The 27,392-nt window shown below is 46.7% G+C and overlaps 1 protein-coding gene across 1 annotated transcript in view; it reads right to left on the bottom strand.

Moving 5' to 3' along the window:
* The window catches only part of Arl3 (ADP ribosylation factor like GTPase 3), a 55,987-nt gene that overhangs the window by 10,378 nt on the left and 18,217 nt on the right, over positions 1–27,392 (bottom strand). The window contains exons 3-5 of the mRNA XM_052761978.1: positions 24,820–24,936; positions 5,227–5,277; positions 2,702–2,887 (exon numbers count right to left, since the gene is read on the bottom strand). Coding sequence (XP_052617938.1) covers positions 2,702–2,887; positions 5,227–5,277; positions 24,820–24,936 — 354 coding nt within the window. The remainder of the gene's footprint in view (positions 1–2,701; positions 2,888–5,226; positions 5,278–24,819; positions 24,937–27,392) is intronic.

Raw genomic sequence — 27,392 nt, 5'->3', positions numbered from 1 at the left:
ATTATTTACAGATGTCCCTTGCTATTCCCACCCACACTGTCAAACTGCCTCGTAGCTTGCTGTCTTGGCCCAAGGGTTCTACAAAGGAGGCTGGGGATGGAACTCATTGGTAGAGCGCTTGCCTATCATGTTCACTGCCTTGGGTTTGATTTCCAGTTTGGATGAAAGGAGAGGGAGAGGAATGGAAGGGAAGGGGCCTGCAGGGGGCGCTGTGAACCAGTGTTGATTACCCAGCCAGGAGCTCCCTGGCTGCCCTCCGGTTCCTATGGTTCCCTTGACTTCAAGGCCACTGTGCTCAGAAGTGACTCGAGAGCACTACCCTGGTTGCCCCTTTCCATAGCCCAAAGCAGGCTGAAGAAAGAGCTTCACTGTGAATTTGGGCTTTGTTTTTTCATGCTTTCTCCACTCAGGGCCAAGAGAGAGGTCACAGGACCACGAGCCCACATTCTGAGGAGTGTGACATACAACCTGCCTCCTCTTCAGCCATCTTTACAGCTCCCAACACCAGGATGCCCTTGGCCTTCTAACATCTGTGTTCTGAGCCATGTAGAAGGCAGAGTCCACATGCTGGAATGTTTTCTAACACGGGAAAGCCTCTCCTGGCCTGGGGCTGTAGCTCGGTAGGTAGAGTGCTTGCCTGCTACTCACAGCGACCTGGGTTCCATCCTCTGTGATGGAAAACCAACAAGAAAGCAAGCTGCCATCACTTGACCCGTGTCTCACCAAATGACCTGTGCACAGATGGAAGGGCACGTGTGGGGTTAGACCACTCCATTTTTAAAGAGGGTTGTAATCGGACAAGGTTAAATAAAACTACCAGCATTTACCTATTACCAACATTCCATGTCATAGCGCACTTGGACTAGGTTGTAAATTACCCTGAAAAATGGAGTTAAATCAAAGGCCTGATAGACAAGCTCATATACACATATAATCACCTATGTGGGAGCAATTTCATAAGGAAGAATCTAGAAGAATGGTAGTTAGTCCCTTTATAGAGCAGGACTTAGGATCGAGAAAATAATTTTTTACTTACTTTTGAGACAATCTCACACAGTCCAGGCTGGCTGAGGATGGCTTTGAACCCCTGCCCCTCCTTTACCCCTAGGAACTGGGATTGCGGGCTTGTACTGTTGTGCCCACTTTCTCTGTGTATCTTTTCTTTTTATTTATTTATTTATTTAAATTTAATTATTTATCATGTACACAGTGTTCAAATTTAATTATTTATCATGTACACAGTGTTCTGCCTGCATGTGTTCTTGCAGGCCAGAAGAGGGTACCAGAACTTACTACAGATGGTTGTGAGCCACCAGGTGGTTGCTGGGAATTGAACTCAGGTCCTCTGGAAGAGCAGCCAGTGCTCTTAACCTCTGAGCCATCTCTCCAGCCCTGACTATTTTTGTTATAAAAGCAAAAGCAAAACAAAAACCATGTAGCAAACATATTAGGACTAACACAATTCTAGGATGTGGTTATTTGCTTGGGATAAATGCTATCAGACCATCTAAAGACAAATCGGTGTTAAATGTCTGAGGTGAGGGGACATCAGATGGGAAAAGCGAATGGAAAGGGGCCGTGGGCAAAGGTCGGGAATCAAACCTCAGGTCTGCAACCAACATGCCAAGTTGGGAGAAAAGCAAACTGTCCATGCCATTATTGACGTACCACGTGGCAAGGCGGGAAGCTATGTCCTAGAGCAGTATGGCCCAGTCCTCACAGTACGGTTGAACGTCCTGGCAGACATACAGGACATTTGAAAAGAGGAATGTGGAGGATTCTGGGTCATCTTAAAGGACTGGCTATGGAGTGTCACTGAGCTGATGATGATGCTTGGCAGGATGCACCTGAGTTGGAAGTGTGAGACTTTTCTTGAGAATACAGTCTCTTGGATGACGGGGGCAGGGCTGTGTTCTGCCCTAAATTAATATTAAAAAAGGGGCTGTTCAATCTCCTGGTGTACAGTTCCTCAGTATAAAGCACAGGACTTTGTGTCCATAGAAGCCTCAAAGTGGGAAATCAACACCAGTAGCTGGAAACAGACACCAAGCCCGGGAGCAGGGGAGAGGTCTTTCGAGGCCAACCAGGCCCTGTATGGTGGTGACGCAATCACCGTGGGATCACAGGCTTTTAGTGTCCATAATATTAGATGTAACATAGAATGCCAAGACAATCGTCAAACAATTCCAGAGTTAGAACAACTCCAGGTCATCTCTCCAGCCCTCCTCCAAGCAGGGAGAGTATGCTGGAGGTGCAGGGTTATTCCTTCCTTGGAACACTTCATGGTATCTGGCTGGTTTCTAGCAGCAAAGAAGCAACCTCCTTCTGTGCCCTTCACTTTCTAGAATGTTCATCTGCCAATCAAAGGCCGTTTGCTTCAAATCTTTTTCTGTCTAGAGCAGTAGTTATCACTCTTCCTAATGATTTGACCCTTTAATACAGTTCCTTATGTTGTGACCTCCAACCATAAAATACTTTGTTGCTACTTTATAACTGTAATCTTGCTACTGTTATGAATCGTAATGTAAATATCTGTGTTTTCTGATGGTCTTAGGGAACCCCTATGAAAGGGTCGTTCAACCCCAAAGGGGGCTGTGCCCCACAGGTTGAGAACCACTGGTCTAGATCAACCCTACCGGTGAGGAAGGCTGCCTTGGTGAGCTGCCACGTTGATGGGAACGGAACTTTGCCAAGGTCTCACCTGGACGCCCTCGCCTGTGAGAGCTGAGCAGGACTGGATCTGCCAGACTCGGTCCCGGATGGTGTGTAGATTCAGCCCTTCTGCGATCTCGGAGGCGGGGGCTGCCGTGAGTAGGTCCTGCTTGTTAGCAAAGATGAGCACGGGCACACAACTTAGCTTTTCTTCCTCCAGTAATTCCGTTAGTTCCTGGGCCATTTTTTGGGAAGGAAAGAGGACAGAAGTTTGAGAACTATGACATTTAAGCCACGTACTTGGAATGACAACACATTAAGCAGTTAAGTTGATCAGCAGCAACTTTCAAGGCAGAGACCCTCAGGCTGTAACTGTGTGAGATTCCCTAGCAAATTTCTGGGCTCCAACTAGGGGTGCTGACTGCAGAAAGCCAGAGCCAGCGTCCAGGAAGCACTATTAACGGACTCCCCAGGTTGTGAGCGACTCATAGGTCACACTGAGAAACACCCGAGAGCCACTGTTTGAGGAAGAAGGTAGACAGCGGATAGAGATCTCAGACTTATTCAAGCTTACCACCTGCAAATATCCTTTTCATTTCTCCTCTGGTGCTGGGGATTGAACAAAGAACCTTACACATGCTAAGCAGGTGTCCCTCACTGGGCTGGACCCACACCCTACAAATAACTCAGTGCATGTGTGTAGGTGCAAGCATGCATAGAAATGAAAATGACAATTAGAGATAATTGTGTCTAGTAATCCCTATCTCCAAAGCATGCACTCATGCATCAACATCATCAAACTCTCATCCTGAAAGAACTGGAAGGGACTAGACCTTCACTGGCCCTCCAGGTCACAGGCTGAACTCTACAGTGTATGCTAATTCTGTCTGCAGTAATTTCAAATGAGTAGATACACTTACCAAAAGGACAGGCTCCGCCTCGCTCCCTCTAAACTCACATTTTAGCTACTTTATTTGTTTATTTATTTATTTATTTATTTTGGTTTTTCGAGACAGGGTTTCTCTGTGTAGCTTTGCGCCTTTCCTGGAACTCACTTGGTAGCCCAGGCTGGCCTCGAACTCACAGAGATTCGCCTGGCTCTGCCTCCCGAGTGCTGGGATTAAAGGCGTGCGCCACCACCGCCCGGCTACATTTTAGCTACTTTAAACATTCAGCTTTCAAAATAAACCCAGAAAGCTGCAGGTATGGTGACATATGCCTTTGATCCCAGCACTCAGGAGGCAGAGGCAGGTAGATCTCTGTGAGTTTGAGGCCAGCCTGGTCTACAGAGGGAGTTCCAGGACAGTCAGGGCTACATAATGAGACCCTGTCTCCAAAACCAAAACTAAAAAGACAAAAAGGAACTAGACAGCTCAAGAGGCAGCTAACTCCGAGGACAGCCCTGCCCCAAGCTCAAGGGCAGCACGGCCTCAGCCAGAGAGGACCCAGAAACCACTGGGTGTGGAAGGGAGCTGCGCTGTCTCCAGGAGTCTGCAGACTCCACAACCCGCTTGCCAAGTAAAAGGAACAGAAACATGGGAACTTCCGCCTTTGGAAACAGGCCAGAATTTCTGCACTAAGATCCAAGCACGCCTCTCTGGGGACTCCCTTCCCCTTGCTGCTCCTGCTGGTGACCTCACTCTGACCTCAACGGTCCATGCCCAGCACTGCTCTGCGTATGACTCTGTACACAAATCACACCACCTAACCATGTTGACAGGTGGCCTGCAGCTGAAGCCGTGCTTGAGTTCAAGGTTGACCTCGTCTCCTGGCTTGAAAGTGAGTAGCTTAGTTCTGGCTTGTATGTTTCTTCTCATCCTCCTCAATCTGCCAAAGTCATTCTTGGTCAATTAAGTATTGAAAAGTGTCAATACCGATGGTGGTGGCGCACCCACCACCATCCCAGCACTCGGGAAGCAGAGACGGAGGCAGGTGGAGCTCTGTGAGTTTGAGGCCAGCCTGGTCTACAGAGTGAGTTCCAGGACTGCCAGAATGGTTACACAGAGAAACCCTGTCTCGAAACAAACAAACAAACAAAGTGTGAATAGAAAAGCTAATTGTAGTGTTCGTGAGTTCATTTCTACAAGGTCTGGGAAAAAAATCAGAAGGACTTTTTTTTGGTGTGGTACAAAGTTCCATTTGCATATATATAATATATATCTATAAAAAATTTATTTATTTATTATGTATACAATGTTATGTCTGCATATATGCCTGTGCACCAGAAGAGGGCATCAGATCCCACTATAGATGGTTGTGAGCCACCATGTGGTTGCTGGGAATTGAACTCAGGACCTCTGGAAGAGCAGTCAGTGCTCTTGACCTCTGAGCATCTCTCCAGCCCCATCTACTTATATCTTATATATTAAGTTTGATTAAGCTAAAGCTTTCATCAAAAGATAGTATAAAAGACTTGAAACTGATCTCTCTGGACAGCTGGTATTTTTGCCTGCTCGCCAGAATGAGCCTCTTCCTTGAACTGTAACAAGAAGTCCCCCCTTTCCTCACACACACTTCAGGCAGAGTCATGAATACCCGGTGTTTGGGAAAGAGTTTGACATAACAATCATTTACCTGACCCGTCTCTTCAAATCTTTTTCTGTCTGCGCTGTCAATTACATATATCTGCAAAGGAAGAAAAGAATTACTTCAACAAACAGACACAGAAAGAGAAGGGGCAAATGTCGTGGTTTTTGTTTTTAAGATCTATTTATTTATTATGTATACAGTATTCTGCTTGCATGTATCCCTGCCTGCCAGAAGAGGGCACCAGATCTCATTATAGATGGTTGTGAGCTACCCTGTGGTTGTGGGAATTGAACTCAGGACCTCTGGAAGAGCAGCCAGTGCTTTTAACCTCTGAGCCATCTCTCCCGCCCAGAGAAGAGGCAAGTTTTACAAAAGGAACAGAAGGTCCTCAGAGAGTTCGGATTAACCCATCATGTGGGAATGGACGGGCGATTCTCAGTTCATCTGGGGAAGCAAAATAAGCGAATTAATTACTTAATTAACTAACTAACCAAGGATGCTGAGAAAACACATCCAGGGAAACTCCAGGCCAAGGAGGGTAAAATCCCTGCACTCTGTGGGGCTCTGGTCTTTCACTAGTGAGTGAGGCTTCCTAGCCCACTAGTTCTTCCTAGAGCTCCATGTGTTCAATCCCCAGGACAGACGCACTATTCTCCTATGTGGCACATAAAGAAACATAAAGTCTAAACAATAACCTGCTGGGAATACTGTGAAGGTGTTGCTCTGATTGATTGATAAATAAAACGCTGATTGGCCAGTAGCCAGGCAGGAAGTATAGTGTAGGCGGGATAAGGAGAGAGGAGAATTCTGGGAGGTGGAAGGCTGAGACAGGGAGACGCTGCCAGCCTCCACGATGAGGGGCAAGATGTAAGCTACAGGTAAGCCACGAGCCACATGACAAGGTATAGACTAATAAAAATGGTTAATTTAAGATATAAGAACAGACAGCAAGAAGCCTGTCACAGCCATACAGTTTATAAGTAATATAAGTCTCTGTGTGTTTCCTTGGGGGACGCCAGTGAGAGAGATTTGTCCTGACCATGGGCCAGGCAGGACCAGGAAAACTTCAGCTACAAATGGTACCCAAGTTACACCCAGTATGTGACAAAGCCGGGGTTCAAACTCAAGCACACCCGACAATGAACTCCACAGCTGCTCTCCGATATGCTCCTGTGCTGCCCCATGTCCTCAGAACAGGACAGATGGGAGGGACTAAAGGCGACGCTATCTGGAGGCATCTGCAATCCTATACTCCTGGGACCTCATTTCTCTAAAAGTACTAACATTAATTCTATGCTGACTTTGGGGTGAGACAAGAGACAGTTTCCTCCCATCTCTTTCATTACCTTCCCAGGCTGCTGGGACGTCAAGACTGAAGACTAGAAATAGATGGGAAAGCTACACTAGAAGATAATGTTTCTGTTTGTTTTGAGACAGAGTCTCATATAGTCCATGGTGGCCTTGAAGGATGACCCTGAAATTTTGATTCTGCCTGACTTGCTGGGTACAGGTGTGTTTTATGGGGTCCTGGGGATTGAACACATGGCCTCACATGAATGCTAGGCCTCAGTTACATCCCCAGCAGGAAGAAAATTTGAGACTCATTGTAAGTTTCAAATTTGAAGCTTCCCCCTCTGCCCATGAGTTTTAGTTACTACATAAGTAACTTTGTATAACAATAAGGGAAATAAAGTTGAGAAGGGAATGAAAATCACCCACAGCTATAGCTTCTAAACACATCAGCTATTTACATTTCCTACAGAAGGCTCTACCCAGCCAGGGGTGGTGGCACATGTTTGTAATCTCAGCACTTGAGAGGTTGAGGCAGGAGGATTGCTATGAGAATGAGGCTAGTCTAGGCTAATTTCAAACTCACTCTGTAGTGAGACCCTGTCTTGAAGAAAAGATAAGTTCTTTCCTAATTCTTTTTTTTTTAAACTTTATTTATTTTTTTGTTTTAAATTTATTTATTATGTATACAGATGGTTGTGAGCCACCATGTGGGTGACTGGGAATTGAACTCAGGACCTCTAGAAGAGCAGTCGGTGTTCTTAACCTCTGAGCCATCTCTCCAGCCCCTCCTAATTCTTCATATGCAAATTTAAAAAGAAAATCAGAAATAAAATTATGTACTTTTTTTTTTTTTTTTTTTGGTTTTTCGAGACAGGGTTTCTCTGTGTAGCTTTGCGCCTTTCCTGGTACTCGCTTTGGAGACCAGGCTGGCCTCGAACTCACAGAGATCCGCCTGCCTCTGCCTCCCGAGTGCTGGGATTAAAGGCGTGCGCCACCACCGCCCGGCTTTTTTTTTTTTTTTTTTTTTTTGGTTTTTCGAGACAGGGTTTCTCTGTGTAGCTTTGCGCCTTTCCTGGTACTCGCTTTGGAGACCAGGCTGGCCTCGAACTCACAGAGATCCGCCTGCCTCTGCCTCCCGAGTGCTGGGATTAAAGGCGTGCGCCACCACCGCCCGGCAAAATTATGTACTTTTAAAACATTTTATTTATATGTATGGGTGGGTGTTTTGTTTGCATGCATGTCTGTGTATCATATGTGTACCTAATATCCACAGAGGCCAGAAGAAGGTGGTGGATCTCCTAGGATTGGAGTTAAAGATGGCTATGAACCACCATGTAGGTGCTGGAAAATGAACTAGATCCTCTGCAAGAGCAGTCAGTACTCTTAACCACTGAGTCATCTCTCTAGCACCTCCCCCCACCCCCCCAGACAGGGTTTCTCTATGTAACAGTCCTGGCTGTCCTGGAACTCACTTTGTAGACCAGGCTGGCCTTGAACTCAGAGATCCATCTGCCTCTGCCTCCTGAGTACTGGGATTAAAGGCATGTGCCACCACCACTGGGCATATTTTTAAAATTCTTTAAAAAATTAACGCTGCATGGCTATCATCAAAAACACTAATGACAGTCAATGTTGGAGAGGATGTGGAGCAAAGGGAACACTCCTCCACTGTTGGTGGGAATGCAAGCTTGTACAACCACTGTGGAAATCAGTATGGTGGTTTCTCAGAAAATTAGGATTCGATCTACCTCAAGACCCAGCCATACTACTCTTGGGCATATACCCAAGGAATGCTGATTCATACCACAAAGATACATGCTCAACTATGTTCACAGCAGCACTATTTGTAATAGCCAGAACCTGGAAACAACCTAGATGTCCGTCAACTGAAGAATGGATTAAGAAAATGTGGTACATATACACAATGGAGTACTACTCAGCAGAGAAAAACAATGAAAGCATGAAATTTGCAGGCAAATGGATGGATTTAGAAAAAATCATCCTGAGTGAGGTAACTCAAACCCAGAAGGACAAACATGGTATGTACTCACTCATAAGTGGATTCTATATATAAAGTAAAGAACAATCAGACTACAACCCACAGAACCATGGAGACTATATATATAGCATGGGGGACCCTAGGATGACTGTGGCTTATAATAAGTTTTGGTTTTACTCAATTACTGAGCAAGCTTCAATGAAACATTTCACTATTTTTTTTTTTTAAAGATTTATTTATTATGTGTACAGTGTTCTGTCTGCATGTATCCCTGCAGGCCAGAAGAGTGCACCAGATCTCATTACAGATGGTTGTGAGCCACCATGTGGTTGCTGGGAATTGAACTCAGGACCTTTGGAAGAGCAAGCAGTGCTCTTAACCTCTGAGCCATCTCTCCAGCCCGAAACATTTCACTATTAAGATAAGAATACATACTGTATCAAGCTGATAATAGAAAAATAAATTTAATTAATTAATTTTTAAAAATAAAAAAATAAAAAAGAAAAGAAAATTTTGAACTATTAAAAAAATTAACGCTGCTACTTGGTGAGGTTGGTGATAACACACCTGCAATCTCACCATTTGGGAAGCTGAGGCAGGAGGATTAAGACTTTGAGGCCAGCCTGAGCTACATACACAGTAAGTATTGAAGTTTGAGGACAGCCTAATTATGTAAGGACAGCCTAATTGGTTTGTCTCAAAAAAAAAAAGAAAAGAAAAAGAACTTAACATTATTATTACTAAGTTAATAGTGTAATGGAAGGCTCTCTTTAAAAAAGTACATTCAGTTAAAAATGGAAACCAACCTCTCCATCCCATAATTTAAATTACAACATTGGATTCTGCCATGCACATAGCATTGTTGTTGATTCAAATTCTCTATCTCACCGAAAGCCTGTTCTCTTTTGGAAAAGGAAATGATCCTTTCTGTGCATAGGGTTCTTCCCCTTAGTCACTAACACTCACTATTACAGCAGAATCCAAGTTTACATTGTCTCTCAAGAACGGCCTGAGTTTCCACTTGGAGAAGCATAGGGGGTGTGTGTGTGTGGGGGGGGATGGGATTTCAATCTTCTTTTGGCCATCAGACTCAGTGCTAGTGAACGATCAGCAGATGGTGCCCGTGTCACCGACGTTCTACACCTGATGTGACAATAACTCACCAGGCAAAGCACATGTGGCTCACGTTATTTTTGCTCATTTATTTTTAAATTAAATAAAATTTAAATTTATTTAGTTATGTATGTTGGGGGCTCAGGCTTTGTTGTTTTGTTTTTGAGACAGGGTCTCTCTACATAGTCCTAGCTTCCCTGGAACTCACTTTGTAGCCCAGGATGGCCTCAAACTCACAGAGATCCGCCTGCCTCTGCCTCTTGAGTGCTGGGATTAAAAGTGTGCAATACTAGGTTCCACCAGGCGTCTTTTTAAATTAAAAAATGTTAATCATGTACATATGTGTGTCTGTAGGCTATGTGTGTGGGTGCCTGAGGAGGCCACGGGTGTAATATCCCCTGGAGCTGGAGTTACAGGCAGTTGGTGAGTCTGCTGACGCGGGAGCTGGGAATTGAACTCAGGTCCTTCAGGAAGAATAATATATGCTCTTAACCCTGCGGCCACCTCTCCAGCCTGGGGCTCATGGATACTGTAAACACAGATTTAGAAAGAATGGATGTGGTGGGAAGAGCCTAAACGTGATTCTATAGAATTATCTGCACGTCTACAGTTTAATTAGGACAATCACAACTGAAGCCACAGCTCAGGACAGGAAGGAGGGAAGGAAAGCCAGCTGATTGCTGGGAGGACGCTCTGGAGTCAGGCAGCGGCCCGAAGGGTGTGTGCAGGCCACTGCACAGAACACAGACGACAAAGTAGGGAAGGTGTGTGGGGGCCAAGGGGTGAGTAACACGGAGGGAAGAGAGGGGGCCGTTCCGTGATAAAGAGGAAACGGAGGAACCTGCATGGGGGGGCTGGAGTTCCACATGATGAGGGAGAAAAGGGACCCCACAGGCGCGCCATGGCAAGCGTGTACCCAACAAATAAACGTAAAGGAAAGCAAAAACAGACGGTCGACACAGGCCAGCGAGCAGTGGAGAGGTTTTAAAGAGCCGACCGTCCAAACGCCAGGAGTCCAGAGAACAGTTTCCAGCGACCAAGTGTTTGCCGTTCTTACCGGACATGATGTTTCACCTCGTGTTTCCATACCAGGTTCCAAAGGACGGCTCTAACCACACCCCAGTTCTTTCTCCTACTTAGCTTTTGTCTGTATAGAATTTGAACACTGCTACAAAAACAAAACAAATCAAAAACCAAAACAAAACACCTAGGATCAAGTCTAGAAAGTAATTACCACACTTAAGAGTCACTGGAAAAAAAAAATGGGGTTAACTGGCCTCCAAGACCCTCCCCAGTGAGCTTCCAGCTCTCCCTCTCCAGGAAGGGTCGGCTTCCTCCCGGAGCTCCTTTGTCTGTTTGTTCTGTGCCACGGTATGTCCCGTGTAGCCATGGGTACGTTCCCGTGTAGTCATGGGTACGTTCCCGTGTAGTCATGGGTAAGTTCTGTGTAGCCATGGGTAAGTTCCCGTGTAGCCATGGGTACATTCCTGTGTAGTCATGGGTACGTTCCCATGTAGTCATGGGTAAGTTCCCGTGTAGCCATGGGTACGTTCCCGTGTAGTCATGGGTAAGTTCCCGTGTAGCCATGGGTATGTATGTTCCCGTGTAGTCATGGGTAAGTTCTGTGTAGCCATGGGTACGTTCCATGTAGTCATGCAACAGTTCTTTTTCTTGCTTACTTTAAAAAAAATATTTTTTTGCTTTAATTCAGAACAAACTGATGATTAATATTTTTTTCTGGTCTCTAGCCAGGAAGTATCAGAGAAAGTTAAGTACGTGTGCTTCTGATTTAAAATGATAGAGACCTTCCAACAGCAAGCCATGAAACCTTGTCTACAGCAAGGTTATAATCCCCAGCACCCAGGAGGCAGCTGAGGCATCAAGTCACAGGTGCTCTGATCTGTTTGTTTCTGGAAGCTGTCTTTGAGAGCTGGAGATGGTTCTTCTCCCTCCTGCCGCCACCTTTTGACCATTTTATTGCTTCTGGTACTTCCCCACCAGAGGGCAGGCAGGAAGAGGTGACAAGGGAGGCAGGTGGCTGTCCTCACAGCTGAGGTCTAAGAGGACAATGAAACTGATAGATCAGATATCTGTAACTCAGGGTTCTCAGTCCCTGGTGCCTTCTGTCCTCCAGGAGCACCAATATGGAAGTAGGGAAGAGCTATTTTAAAACATTTGACATCCATTGCTCTGGGGGTCCTCTGTCGGTCTGTCTCTCCTTCTCCCTCTTGTTCACTGAGACAAGGTCTCACTCCAGAACCCCGGCTGGCCTGGGTTTCTACAGACCATGCCTCTGCCTCTGCCTCCCGGGGTGCACTACCACACCTGGTGATCACAGAGATCTGGACGACTGCTCGAGCTCCTTCTTTCCATCTTAGTTCAATTTTTCTTTTTTAGTTGTTTCCCTAAATTCCTCAGCAGAAGTCAGATGTTCTCAGCATCACTGTCCTGGAGAGTAACCCTGACCTTCCAACTTCGTGTTCTAAAGTGAGGGAGGCAACTTCTGTGAGCATCAGAGTTTTGTGGCCCATGCAGTCTCTGTCACAATCACGAAGCCAGGCTGCTGCAGGGAGAAAGCAGCTGTGGGAACCCCAGGAACAAATGCTGGCGGCTGGGTTCCGACAAAACTGCATTACGGACGCTGGGATTTAAATCTCACATCATTCTCAGGTGCCACAAAACAGCATTTTCCTTTTGATTTTTTTTTTCAACCTCTTCAAAATATAAAAACCATTCTAGCTCACAGGCTACACAAAACAGGATGCAGGCTGGATCAATCTGTCTACCTCTGCTCCAAAGCTAGATTTTACCACGGCACTCCAGAGAGAATTGAAAAGATTTAACCAGGCAACGAAATATGTCAAGCCTCAGTCCTGCTCCTGCAGCAGTATGGCGTCCAGCGTAATAGGTCTTTTTCAACTAACAATGGAAGATTATTAAACCCAGACAAACACAGAATCCATCAACCTGCTCAGGGCTGCTATGAAATAGGCAGGCAAGCAGAGCTGAGTCTCAAGGCTGTAGACGTGAACCCCAGGGGAGGGGGAGGGGGGGAGGAGCATGGTTCAGCTGCTTTCCAAAACCTGCTTAATCTCAAATGGCGCTGGACAATAATGAGGTTGACTCTCAACCCTAAATATTATCTTGTACTAGTACATACCATGGCCAAAGGGCTGCTCTCATGCTTGCTAGGGGTTGCTATTCCTGGGCACTCACAGCTACTGAGAATGTGAGATCCAGGGCCCTACCATGCTGCAGTCCACCTTCAGGAGGGTAGAGCTTATGTGCAGACCAGAAGCTCTGAGGCCTTCTGGAGCTTCAAGCATTAATGTTCTTATGTACTGCTCTTCTCTGGGCACTTCATCTAAAGCAGCTTTACCTTTTTTTTCCAGTTTATTTTATTTATTATTATTTTGACTTTTTGAGACAGGGTTCTTCTGTCTAACAGCCCTAGCTGTCCTGGACCTCAGAGAGATCCTCCTCAGCCTCCTAAGTGCTGGGATCAAAGTAGTATGCCACCACGCCCGGCTAGTTCATTTGTTTAAAGACAGTGTCTCACTATAGCTCTGGCTGGCCTGGAACTTGATCCAGTCTTGAACTCACGGAGGGCTGTTTACCTCCCAGAGTACTGGGATCACATCCAGAGTTTTTTGTTTGTTTGTTTTGAGACAGGGTTTCTCTGTGTAGCCCTGGCTGTCCTGGAACCCGCTCTATAGACCAGGCTGGCCTTGAACTCAAGAGAACTCCTGCCTCTGCCTCCCAAGTGCTGGAACTAAAGGTGTGTGCCACCATGGCCAGCTTGCCCCTCCCCCCTTTTTTTTCTGAGGCAGGGTCTCACATAGTTGAGGCTGGCCTTGAACTTCTGATCCCCCTAGCTCCAAAGTTTACACTACCACAAGTAGCTTGGTGGGTTTTATTTTTACATTTTGTGTATGTGAAATTCTGCATGTGCTACCGAGTGTCTATGCAGGTCACAGGACAACTTGCGGGACCGATTCTCTCCTACCGTGTGGAGCCTCATGAGGACCCTGGGTGGTCAGGCTTGGCAAGCAAGTGCCTTTCCTGCTGAACCCTCTTTTTATCATTGAATAATACCCCCAAAATGACGGATTATAGTTTGCTATCCATTCACCTATTAAAGGACATCTTGAGTGCTTTTAGTTTTTGACAATTGGGAGTAACACTGTTACAAACATTTGCATACAGGGCTTAGGGCAGGGTATACGTTCTCAATGAATTTGGATACTTGGTTGTTGCGCTGTATTTGTGTGGCTGCTCGGCTCTAAATGAAACTACCAACGGCCTTCCAGAGGGGCTGCTCTGCACCCTCCAGCAGTGAATGCGTTTCCACAGCTACAAGCGCCACCAGCATCTGTCCCGGGTCCAGGTTTCAGATTTTAGCCATTCTAGTAGGTGGCAGCCACATCTCTCCGCTACTGTACTTCACAATTCCCTAAGGACACAAGGTCAGTTATTTTCAAATGTTTATCCATCATCTTTCTGTTTTTTCTACTGAGCTGGTTACTCAGATCCTTTTTACCTATTTATTTATTTAATTAGTTTATGGTTTTGAGACAGTTTTATTTGTCTAGGTTGGCTTCAAACTTGCTGTGGTATTCTCTTCTGCCTCAGCCGCCCAGAAATTTGGGGGTTACAGGCACGAACCATCATGCCTCATTGCTCTTTTGCCCATTTAAAAACTCACAAGCTGGCCGGGCGGTGGTGGCGCACGCCTTTAATCCCAGCACTCGGGAGGCAGAGGCAGGCAGATCTCTGTGAGTTCGAGGCCAGCCTGGTCTACAAAGCGAGTTCCAGGAAAGGCGCAAAACTACACAGAGAAACCCTGTCTCGAAAAAAACCAAAAAAACTCACAAGCTGACACCTGACTTTCATCCATGAAACACATGGATGAGGTAGATGTAGTGGAGCATCTATAACCCCAGTGGCAGAGATGGGGGGGGGACACACACTGATAAACACCTATAACCCCAGTGGCAGAGATGGGGGGGACACACACTGATAAACATCTATAATACCAGTGGCAGAGATGGGGACACACATTGATAAGCACCTATAACCCCAGTGGCAGAGATGGGGACACACACTGATAAACATCTATAATCCCAGCACTCCTCTCTGGCAGGCAGAGATTGGGGGACACACATTGATAAACAGGTAAATTATCAGGTTGTTTTCTTATTATCAACCTGAGTTCTTTGTATATTTTAGACATAAGCTTTTTTTTTTTATCAGATATGTGTTTTATAAAGATCTCCCAATCCACATTGTGTTTTCTCATTCTCCCCTACTTTTTAGTTTTTGTGTGTATGTGAACGCAATCTAGTGCCACAGTGCACGTGTGGAGGTCAGAGGGCAGCCTGTAGGAACTGATTTTCTTCTCCTGCCGCCCAGGGATCCCAAGAGTGAACTCAGGATGTGGCTTGGTGGCATGTGTCTACACCAGCTAGACTGCTGCTGTGTAACAGGGAAGCTCCTTCATAGGAAGGTAAACAACGCAAAAGAGCGTCAGGAAGTCCCTGAAACTGACCAGATTCACTAGGTCTGTCCCTGCCATAGCAAGCAAAAGCCAAGGGTCCCCCATGGAGGAGAGGAGCTGAGCTGCAAAGAGGACTCTTAGCCAAGGTTTCAGAAGACTCTGTGACCAGAAGAGCTGCCTGTGGGAAGCAGAAGCCAGCTGATTTTGAGTCATTTCTGCTCCTGTAAGTAACGTAGGGACTCTGGCCAGTCCAGGCCTGGAAAACGTGGCTCTGGGGGCCTTACCCTTCTCCTCATTCCCTCTGCCTTGCTGAAAACTGTTAGATTACATCCCTAAAGCTAGCCACCAAAGTCTGTTCCCTTATTTGGCCACTTCCTCCTCCTGAGGCTGACTACCAAGGTCCAGCTATCAAAGCATTGAAGTCCAGCAATCAAAAGCTCTCTCTGACTCACCTAATTAACATGTCTAATTAAAATTAAACACCTCATCCTACCATGGGGTTTCCTCTTTACCTTTATAAACTATCATTTGCCTGTGGGCCACGTCTCCTCTATCCAAAGGCAGTCCTTTGTCCCTCCAGGACAAATATCCCTTCTCCCTCATCCTCTGTCTCCTGTCTTTGTCTCTCTCTCTCTCTCTTTTTTGGTTTTTCGAGACAGGGTTTTCTCTGTGTAGCTTTGCGCCTTTCCTGGAACTCACTTGGTAGCGCAGGCTGGCCTCGAACTCAGAGATCCGCCTGGCTCTGCCTGAGTGCTGGGATTAAAGGCGTGCGCCACCACCACCTGACCTGTCTTTGTCTCTTATTCCTGCCCTCTGTCCCTCTGGGGAAAAAGAAATCTCCTTTGTGCTGAGAACTTGGTCTTGGAGAGTCCTGAGCCGATACTAATCTGCTGTGGGATGGTCTGTATGTCAAATGTGTTGCTGATTGGTCAATGAATAAATCACTGATTGGTCAGTGGCCAGGCAGGAAGTATAGGCGGGACAAGGAGGAGAATAGAGCTGGGAAGTGGAAGGCTGAGTCAGGGAGACACTGCCAGCCGCCATGATGACAAGCCGCATGTGAAGATGCCGGTAAGCCACGAGCCATGTGGCAAGGTATAGATTAATGAAAATGGATTAATTTAAGCTGTAAGAACAGTTAGCAGGAAGCCTGCCACGGCCATACAGTTTGTAACCAATATAAGTCTCTGTGTTTACTTGATCGGGTTTGAGCGGCTTGGGACTGGCGGGTGAGAGAGATTTGTCCTGACTGTGGGCCAGGCAGGAAAGTTCAAGCTACACTAATCCTTTCAAGTAACCCCACACCCATATTCCTGTAACTTCAATACAACTCATTGATCTGACTTTGGTGGTATCTGTACTTTGGTCTGTCATGGGCTGCCTATCTGGAGTGAGTAGATGTGTGTGTTGTATCTCTCTAGGAAAAGTTCCATCACACAACATAATTGGCACCTGAACAGGGACACAAAAGAACCAAACATGAGTTGGGGAGGAGTACCCGGTCCTGACTGTGTGCAGCAAGATATGCAACCAAGACTGAGAGGCCTGAGTCGGGGCATCTGTGGAGGAAATTCCAGTACAGTTGTCGTTTCCCGTAGGGTGTGTGCTAGCGTGTCTTTGTGCTACAACAGCAGTTGCATGGTTCTTGCTCTGGGTAGTGAGACGTGTAACTAAGGCTGAGCCATCAGGATTAGGAGTGTGTGTGGGAGGAATCCCAGGATGGCAGTCTTTCTCTGTGTGGTGCGGGTGGCATGCCCGCTTGATGAATACCAGGTGAATACAGAGCTGTCCTAAAAACAGTTACAGGTTTAGAGGAAATGTTAGAGTCCTGGAGATTAATGCACAAGGGTCGAGTCTGTCTACAAGCAGCAGCCGCGGTTGCTCGGCCACGGTGGTGTGCAGTTAGAAGTGCATCGGGGCTGAGATGGCAGTGAAGCCGGAAGTTGTTTGTGTAAAGGAAGAAGTGCAACAAGGGCGGGAGGTGAGGCTAGCATCCCGCGTGCTGGCCTCCGGTGTGGCAAGTGCATTAGATAAGAGAGAGGATGAGACGGAGGTGTCGCTGCTGCTTCTTAAGGTTGGGGGCTGGAAGGAAGAGAAGGCAAGCTAGATCCATGCTCCAAAGCCCTTCCAGGGACCCAAGAACTCAGAACCCACGGAAAGATTCAGAGGGTGAAAAACCAAAACAAAATCTAATATAAAAGCAATAAAAGATACCCCAAGGGGCCAATCTTAGAGAGAGAGAGAGACAGAGACAGAGAGAGACAGAGACAGAGAGAGAGAGAGACAGAGACAGAGAGACAGAGAGAGACAGAGAGACAGAGAGAGATCGATTGATTTGTGATCCAGCGTGTTTGGGGGGCTCACAATGGTTTGGTACAAGAAACTAGGGTAATCAGGAAATGCTCAGCACTTGAACTGCTGGAATTAGGGAGGTTTAAACAAGCAACGAAAGAGTCTGTCTCAGCATGCCTGTGAGGCCGTGGGACATGGGAGTGGGCGGGATCAGTCAGGAAACTCAAGTGAGGTAAACTTCCCGTTCTTTGGGGCACAGGCTGCAGAACGGAGACAGTGTGAGGGAAGGTGGCTTATGAAAGCCACCAGGAATACTTGGTTGTCTCTGTTTGAGGTCCCCACAAATAGCACGGGCTGGACAACCACAGGGGAGGGCTGATGCTATTGAGGTAACTAGGAATAAGAAGAGCTGTGTTTGAACCCCAGTTCACTGGGCCAGATAGAACTTTAACAGAGGAGTTATAGAAAAGGTTGGTCCGGCAGGGACCCCGAGGCTAGTGTGGGCCTTTAGTGGCTTTGCTGAGCCCTTTGGTGGGGCAAGATTTTTTTTTTTGGGGGGGGAGGACAGGATTTCTCTGTGTAGCCCTGGCTGTCCTTGTCCTTGAATTCAGAGATCCTCCTGCCTCAGCCTCCCAAGTGCTGAGATTAAAGTGCACCACTACACCTGGCCAAGATTTTTATAAATAAAAGGTGTTGACAGATCTAAATGACAACACATAATGAGAGTCCGGAAGGTGACAGAACAGCCTAGAGAAACATTTAAAAAGACAAAGCCATGAAAGAGATCTGTTTGGGTTACTCAGATAGATGTGGCAGGATCTGTGTGGAAGTTCCGAAGGACGAAGTGTGCAGAGTGGCTCACGGCAGACCTCCGGATACAACACAGGTAAAGACAATCAAGCCTGTCCGGGGTGGCTAATACCCCCAGAGGAAGAAGGGAGGGTGCATTTCCCTCCAGCCAAAGGCCATCCTAAGGACAGAGATGATTCATTCAGCCAGGAATTCTCCCAACAATCAGGTATGGTAAATGAGGAGTCAAGAGCTACAGTGCAGGCCCAGTGCCACTCTGATCCAGAGTCATCAGGTGCAGCAGGGGACAGCAGGGCCATGTTCACCCTTGGCCATGAGTAGGTCTGAGCAGATTAAGTCAGGCACTGAGTTCATTAGGTGTGGAGAAATGTAGGGAGGCTCCCTGGAAGAGCTCCAGGATATGGAAATGGCTCAGAGAGAATGACTTCGGACTACCGGGAACTAATTACCTCCTATTTGTGCTTTGTATCCAACCTTGATCTGTGGGGGAAGCAACTGATACAAACGATGGAACCTTTCCATGCTGTACTAGAGCTGATTATGTTTGACTTAGTATCTTCCTAGTTGTGAACTTCTGGGGTCACCTGACACCTGCTGAGAACAGGTGACAGCTGACTTTCAGAGTCCTTCCCTAGGTTATCTTTGTAACCCACTATTTGTCGTCTGGTTCAGGATGTTGCCCTGTCCATCCTCTGGAAAAGGTTTTGCTATAGCATAGATGACGTAATGCTAGCCTCTGAGTGTTTGCAGATTTGGAAAGCCACTGGAGAGACAAACCAGGTGCGGTGATGCCACTCCCACCTACCTAACTCAGTTAGTTAAAAGGAAAGAAAAAAAAATCCCTTCTTGGGTGGAAAAGGATACTCCCAGAGGCCATAAGGTTACTGAGTGGAAACCTCAGTGCCAAGGGTGGGTTTCCTCCCGTGAGTCCTGGCCAGGGAAGTCCCTGAGGCCCCACAAATCATCAACAACCCTCTCCAACCTGTTGGGCTGCCTGCAGGCTGAGCAGTGTGCTCCACATACTGAACACTCGCAGCTTTCGTGAGCTGTCACCATGCTGGGGTGACTTTGGTGACACAATCATTTCTGCTCCTGGAAGTAACCCCCGACTCATACTCCTGTAGTGACCCCAGTAAAACTCACTGGTTCACCAAGTTGGACGTTGGTGGATCTGTACTTTGGTCTGTCGTGGGCTGCCTACCTGGGGTGCATCTGCCCTGGAAGTTTTGTTTCACAGCAACTGTCTCACTGGTGTCTCCATTCTCTTACTAGAACCATTCATAAAACGGAAGGCTTAAATGCTTGTAAAGCCCAGCTTTTCTTTCTTTCTTTCACAGACAGGAGGCAGAGGCAGGTGGATCTCTGTGAGTTCAAAGCTAGCCTGGTCTATATAGTGAGACTCTATCTCAACATACTCCTCCAAAAAAAAAAAAAAAGGATTAGATTTTGAGTTTTTTATGAATGGGGTAGGGTCTGTGTCTAGATGGTTCTGTGTTTTGGTGTGTGGATGTTCCCCTGGCCCAGCACCATGCGCACTAAATACCCTTCCTCCTCCGAACTGTCTCATTCTCTTAGTGAGCATACTTGGTTATGTTCGGGGGGTGGGCTGGGGGGTGGGGATGTGTGGGGGTCTCTAGTTTTGTGTGGGGGTGTCTAGTTTTGTGTGGGGGTGTCTAGTTTTGTGTCTTCTATTCACACCACTGACCAATTCTTATATTCTTTCCATGTGCTGTCTGGATTATGCTATAGCTGTAGACAAAATCTTCTTTTTTTCTTTTTTGGTTTTCTGAGACAAGGTCTATTACGTAGCCCTGGCTATCCTGAATTCACTATGTAGACCAGGCTGGCCTCAAGCTCACAGAGATTCACCTGTCTTTGCCTCCCGAGTGCTCAGGCCTCATGTGGACCCACATTGGGAGTCATGTGTAAGGAGTCTTTCCCTGTCCTGCCAGCCATCTTCCAGCTAACAACATGGAGACTTCTTATTAACTATGAAAGCTTGGCCTTAGCTTAGGCTTGTTTCTAACAAGCTCTTTTTTTGTTTGTTTGATTTTTCGAGACAGGGTTCCTCTGTGTATCTTTGGAGTCTGTCCTGGAACTCACTCTGTATCCCAGGCTGGCCTTGAACTCACAGAGATCCGCCTGCCTCTGCCTCCCGAGTGCTGGGATTAAAGGCGTGTGCCACCACCGCCCGGCCTAACTAGCTCTTATAACTTAAATTAACTCATTTCTGTTAATCTATGTGTTGCCACGTCATGACTTGTGGCTTTTACCTCTCCTCCTGCATGTCCTGCTTCCTCTGCCTCTGGCTGGCGACTCCTCCCTTCTTTTTCCCAGAGCTCTCTCTATCTGGAAGTCCCACCTAAACCTCCTGCCTAACTATTGGCCATTTAGCTTCTTATTAAACCAACTGCAGTGACATCACATCTCACACAATGTAATCAAATACCTCGCAGCACTGGGATTAAAGGGTGTGCCACCACACCTGGCTCCACACACAGACTTATGCCCAAGTTTTATATCTAAGTGTTCCATATTTTGGATGCTAAGTCATACTTTGTTTTTAATTTTGAGATCAAAACAACAAACACCCCCTCCCGCTCCCTTTATACTTTTTTTTTTCACATATTTCAAGTATTTGTGAAAAACAACAACAACAACAACAACAAAACCCCACAATGCCTGAGATTTGTCTTAAAATATCTAAAAGTACAGTGAAACAAGATTGTCCAAACCGGGGCTGGAGATGGTTCAGAGATTAAGAGCACTGGCTGCTCCTCATGAGGTCCTGAGTTCAATTCCCAGCAACCACATGATGGCTCACAACTCTCTACAATGAGATCTGGTGCCCTCTTCTGGCCTATACGAATACATGCAGGCAGAATACTATGTATAATAAATAAATATATCTTTTAAAAAAAAAAAAAGTCCAAACTGAAACTGAACAGAATAAAGCTGAGTTGAATGTCATTCCTTTTTTTTTTTTTGTTTTGTTTTGTTTTTTTGAGACATGGCTTTTCTGTGTAACAGTCTTGGCTGTCCTAGAACTTGCTCTGTAGGCCACGCTGGCCTGGAACTCACAGAGATCCACCTGCCTCTGTCTCCCAAGTGCTGGGATTAAAGGCATGTGTCACCACTGCTTGGCTGAGTTTTATATTTTGGGTTTCATTATACTATTTTGTTATTGAGCTCTGTGTGAATCTAAAAAATTTAAACTAAAAAACTGTAATTCCATTTGTACAGTGCTTGTCTAGTGTGTTGGCTAGTTTTATGTCACCTTGACACAAGCTAGAGTCATTTGGGAAAAAAGGCACTTGAAAAAATGCTTCCAAACAGACTGTCCTGTGGGCAAGCCTACGGGGCACTGTCTTGACTGATGATTGATGTGGAAGGGTCAGCCCACTGTGGACAGGACCACCCGAGCTGGTGGTCCTGGATGGTACAGAGAACAGACTGAGCATGCCAGGGGAACACGTCAGTAAGCAGCATCCTCCACGGCGTCCACATCGGTTCCTGCCCTGACTCCATCAGTGTTGGACTGGGGGCTGCAAGTGTAAGCGAAAATAAACCCTTTCCTCCCCGAGCTGCTTTTGATTACAGCAGCAGAGACCCTAACTAAGACACCCATATGCTCATCTCCAGCACTGCATAAAGCTGGGTGTAATACAGACCTGCAATCCCATCATTTGGGAGATGGAGGCAGGATGATCAGGAGTTCAAGGTCATCCTCAGTACACAGGTGGATGAAGGCCAGTCTGGGATACACGTGATCCTGTCTTATTTACATGGAATAATCGGTTGAAAGGTGAGTGAATGGATGGCAGCTCCTTCCTCATCTGTCTTCTCATCTACTTCAACCTTCAACCCAGCATGAAGAATGGACTGGAACCCACTTCAGGGCCGTAAATAGGATGTGCTTGCAGGATGCCATGCCATCTCAGGCCGCAGCATGTTTGCTGATGGTAGCATAATCTTACATTCTCAATTTAAGAATGACAGTGAGGCCAGGCAATAGTGGCGTACGCCTTTAATCCCAGCACTTGGGAGGCAGAGCCAGGCGGATCTCTGTGAGTTCGAGGCCAGCCTGGGCTACAGAGTGAGTTCCAGGAAAGGCTCCAAAGCTACACAGAGAAACCCTGTTTCAAAAAACCAAAAAAAAAAAAAACAAAAACGAAGGACAGCCTTGAATCTGGGAGGGAATTTAGAGGTCATGTAACTCCACATTCTACCTCATGTCAGAAAACATCTACAACAGCTTCCTTTTTGTTCTCCGAGGCACTTTTCCAGGCACGATGACACACAGTTTAAAGAAAAAAAGCAGCTTGTCTGAGACGGCCCAGCAGGTGAAGGTGCCTGACAGCCATGCGAGACCGAGGACCTGAATTTGATCCCGGAGGCCACATACAAGGGAAGGAGAGAACTGACCCCACAAAGTTGTCCTCTGATCTCCACATGTGCCTAAGTATCTGCACACATACACACACACACATGCACACACAATAATAGAAATTAAAAATGCTAAAGTCCTTGTTCTCATGGGACTTCTCTGGTGAGAGGAACAGGCACTAAACCAATGAAAACAGGAATAAAGTAAGACCAGAGATGTAGCTCAGGGGCGGGATGCTTGCTACCGAGCAGGTGTAAGACCCTGGGCTAGATAAATCTTTGGCACTTAAAAAAGAAAAAAGAAGGAAAAAAAAAAAAAAGCAAGGACAAATGAACATGATAGCGCCTAAAGGCACAGTGGCCGAAAAGCACAGAATGGTCAGGATGATCTCAGCTGTGAGGTGAACACGAAGGCGAGGAGCAAGAAGGTGAGAGCCAGCACGGCGGGGCGCAGCTGCCGTCTTAGCACGGGGGATGGGGGGGGGGCCGAGGCCACTGGTGCAGACCTTCGGAGAGTCAAGGCCTCTGGGGAGGGTTTTAGGTCACCAGAGCAGGACCTCAAGGGCCACTGTGAGACCCTGGCCTCCTCCTCACTCGGAGACCAGCTCCCTCTGTAATGCCCTGCCTGCCACAGCGCAACTCTGCTACAGGCCTACAACAAGAGCCACGGACTGCCATGCCAACTGTGGCCAGAGGAAACCTTGCCTCAGCTGATGTGGCAGTGGTGTGCTCGCTACAGCAGCGGAGAGCTCTCAGATCATCTCACCTCCAAATGTCAGGGTGCCCCAGAACTCAGTCCTGACTCTCCCTCCAGGTCACAGCTTTTTTCAAGGCTGTAGTTAGAGTGCTCATTCTGGTGAGTCGAAAGTTACTTCTAGTTTGGAACTCTCACGTGACATCCGTCTCAGGCAGTCAGCTGCCTGTTTGAAGTCTCCCTGTCAGTGGAAGCCCCTCAAGTCCAACAGGTCCCGAACCACGTTCTTTCTTTATCCACTCCAGTTCAGGCACACCCTTTCAACCTGCTCAGGACACGGCAGTTCCTCTCACCCCAAACCACTGATGTGCCACACATGACACTGCTCCTGCAATCCTAACGTCCGGGAAACTGAAGCAGGATGACTTCTGTGAGTTCCAGGCCAGCCTACATTACACAGAGAGAAAGAGAACCCCAGAACACCAACTGGGTACCGCAGCACACATCTGCAATCACAATAATGAGGGTGCTGGAATGAGGAAGATCAGGAGTTCAAGGTCATTCTCAGCTACCTAGTGAGTTTGAGGCCAGCCTGGGCCCCACGAGACCCTGTCACAAAACAAAAAACACCCAAACAAAACCAGTGGAGTCGGATCTCCTCAGCTTCTCTCTCCTCATCCCTTATCTCCGACCCATTAGCAAGTCCTGTCCATCCCAGGGAGAACCTGGGCAGTGTCGCGGTCCCATGTCATTGTGGCATCCGTCTGTCCATCTGGTTCCGTCTTCCCCACCCCCCACTTCCAAACACCAATCTGTGCATTCTGCATGACAGTCCCCTGCTTCTGCCTTTGCCCCAAGTCTTCCACCGTGGCTGCAGTGGTGATGTTAGGCCACAAGCTCCCACTTCGGAGTGAAAGGCCGGCCCTTCAAACACTGCGAGGTCCTCTACATTCTGACCTGTCACCTCCCTGACTTCCTCTTCCACTTCTTCGCTCCTTTGCTCGAACCACATCAGCCCTCTAGCTGCTTCTGTAGGGCAGGCCCCATCCCGGAGGCTTTGTCTTTGCTATTTCTATTTCTTTTTCTTTCTAGATAGGGTTTCTCTGTGTAACAGCCCTGGCTGTCCTGGAACTCTCTCTCTCTGTAGACCAGGCTGGCCTCGAACTCAGGGATCCACCTGGCTCTGACTCCTGAGTGCTGGGATTAAAGGAGTGCGCCACCACCACCCGGCGCCTTTTAATTCTTTAACTGACAGAAAAATGAACCCGATCAAGACCCCTAGACTGTATCACTCTCTTCTGGACATAGGTAATTTTTGACTAATTTGGGGTGACAGAGCTAGTTCAAGATCTTCTTTCTTACTTTGCTATTCATAACATTGTGGTGATTAATAAACATTTTGCCAAGGTACGTATGGGCACAACACTGTCACTGAGTGACAGCCAAACATCTTGTACAAAGATATTTTTTCACAAGCTTCAGCCCTCTGCTGGCCTTGCTCAATGGATCACTGTTAGCAATGTAATTACTGATGGGCACATCAGGATTACTTACAAGAATATCCGTATTTTCAAAATAGCTCCTCCAGTATGGCCTGATTTTCCTCTGTCCGCCAATGTCCCATACATTCAGTTTAAACCCTTGTGACTGTACACTTTTGATGTTAAAACCCTGAAACAGACAGGGGTGGGGGGGTGGGGAGTGGGACACAAAAAGACCAATTAATTCTTGCAGTTACATTTAATAGCTCACAAAAACTGGGGAGAGAGCCTGGGCTTCAGGTATACAACACACAGGATGCACCACTAAGCTATACTGCCAGATACTTTTACTTTATTTTTATTTTTTGGGGTTTTTGAAACAGGGTCTCACTAAGCAACTCTGGCTATCCTGGAACTCTACCAGGCTAGCTCCAAATGCCTGCATCTGCCTCCCAAGTGCTGGGACCACCGCCTGGCTAAGGCACAGGAATCTTTTTTTTTGTTTGTTTGCTTTTCAAGACAGGGTTTCTCTGTGTAGTTTTGGTGCCTATCCTGGATCTTGCTCTGTAGACCAGGCTGGCCTCAAACTCAGAGATTCACCTGGCTCTGCCTCCCGAGTGCTGGGATTAAAGGCTTGCACCACCACTGCCCGGTCAACACTGGAATCTTTTTTTTTTTTTTTTGGAGCTGAGGATTGAACCCAGGGTCCTGTGCTTGCTAGGCAAGCGGTGCTACCACTGAGCTAAATCCCCAACCCCAACACTGGAATCTTAATAGCTACTTTTTACATTAGTTCTGAAGTACTTTGCCATATATGATACAAAGAGATACTGTTAATATTCCAAATGGCTTACTGTGATAATAAAGAAAACATACTTACAATGTTTACTTCATTCAGTAGAATCATTGTTAACAATATCAAGGCTAACAGGCTACTTTTCTTTCTTTTGTTTTTCTGAGTCAAGCTCTCAATGTAGTCCCAGCTAGACTAGAAGTTGCTAAGTAGCAGAGGATGGACCCCTGTCTTCCTGCTTCCCTTCTCAAATACTGGGATTAGAGGTGTGTGCTACCACACCTGGCTCACATGATGTTTTCTTTTCTTTTTCTTCTTTTTTCTTCAAGACAGGGTTTCTCTGTGTAACAGCTCTGTCTGTCCTGGAACTTGCTTTGTAGACCAGGCTGGCCTCGAACTCATAGAGATCAGCCTGCCTCTGCCTCCCGAGTGTTGGAATTAAAGGCGTGCACCACCACAGTCCGGCTTATATTTTTTATAGTAAGTAATACGTATACTAGGGCTGAGGTGTAGCTTGGAGGTAGGGAGCTTGCCCAGCATGCACAGGCCCTGGGTTTCACCTTTCCAAAGGCGTGGAAAATACAAACTATGTATATGTATACCTGGATCTTGCTAAGGATAGTGAGACATGAGATTACCTATGATCAACACAGACCCCTCCCTATGAGGCCTTCAGGATGATCAGTTTAACAGGATACTACATGTAAGTGACAGAAACCAGAAGGTGAAGTTAAAGACAAGAGAAAAGAACAGACACTAAATGTAGAGAGAGGCACGCACATCTGGAGGATCAAAAGAAATGTCCTCCTCGGTCAACAGGAGGACAGGGAGCTGGGCTGAGGCTACTGTAGGGTGGACGGGGGTTGTAGCTGGACTGTGAGTGGAGTGAGGACGTGGGGTCTCCCATGTGGGGCCTCAACCCCAGACTGTGACGGAAACAAACAGGTACTCATCTGAAACTACTTTAGTAGGACCTCGGATGAACCCGAGAAGAAAAACTTCTGCCAGGCTTGGTGGTGCATGCCTTTAATTCCAGTACTCAGAAAGCTGAGGCAGGAGGATTGCTGCAAGTTCAAGGCCAGTATGGTGGGCTGCTTGGTGAGTTCAGGCTAGCCAGGGTTATAGATTAAGACCGTATCTCAAAAAATAAAATGGATAAATTAAATAAAATGAAAAAAGGAGAAAGGGAAAAATCTTTGTTTTTAGGGCAGTTATTTAGAGTAAAATTTGAGGAAAGCAAGTCATGGCAACTGGGAATTAGTGGAGAGAAACAAGCTAACGAGACCTTTGGGGTTCAGAAGGAAGGTACTTTATGAGCAAGAGGGGAAAAAATCCTCTTGCAAGAATGATAAAGGGAAACCAAGATTTGAAGTAGTTGATCAACACTTTGCTACAATGTAGGTACACTTCATCCAGAGTAACTGGAGTTATGTGGGTCTGGGGATGCCTCCAAAAACATCTGCCTCGCCTGGCAGCATGCCAGCACCACAGCCTGGCACACCAGGCCCAGCCTAGGGCAGTGGTCCAGGGAACACTGCCACTCAGCTCCACGGAGGGACATTCACAGAAGACAACTGGGGACGGTGCTGACTAGCACGCTCCTATATCACCCATGACTGAATAAACTAGCTGTTCAAGAACTCTGAGGGAAATGGCTTAAACTTATAAAGTGACAGTGGCTGCTTCATGGTGCCTTGCTGACAGGACAGCTTGTGCGTGTCTGAAACATTCTCTCTCTTCTACTTCTTCCTCTTTTTTTTTTTAAAAATCTTTCTTGAGACAGGATCTATATAGTATAGGAGAGCGTTGAACTCACTAGAGTGGCTGAGGATGACCAGGAGCTTCCAATTCTC

Source organism: Peromyscus californicus, unplaced genomic scaffold (assembly GCF_007827085.1).
Source record: "Peromyscus californicus insignis strain IS unplaced genomic scaffold, ASM782708v3 Scaffold_4__1_contigs__length_199733344, whole genome shotgun sequence".
Classification (NCBI taxonomy): Eukaryota; Metazoa; Chordata; class Mammalia; order Rodentia; family Cricetidae; genus Peromyscus; species Peromyscus californicus.
Note: the sequence above shows the minus strand (reverse complement) of the source record. Positions and strands in the feature narration are given on the sequence as shown.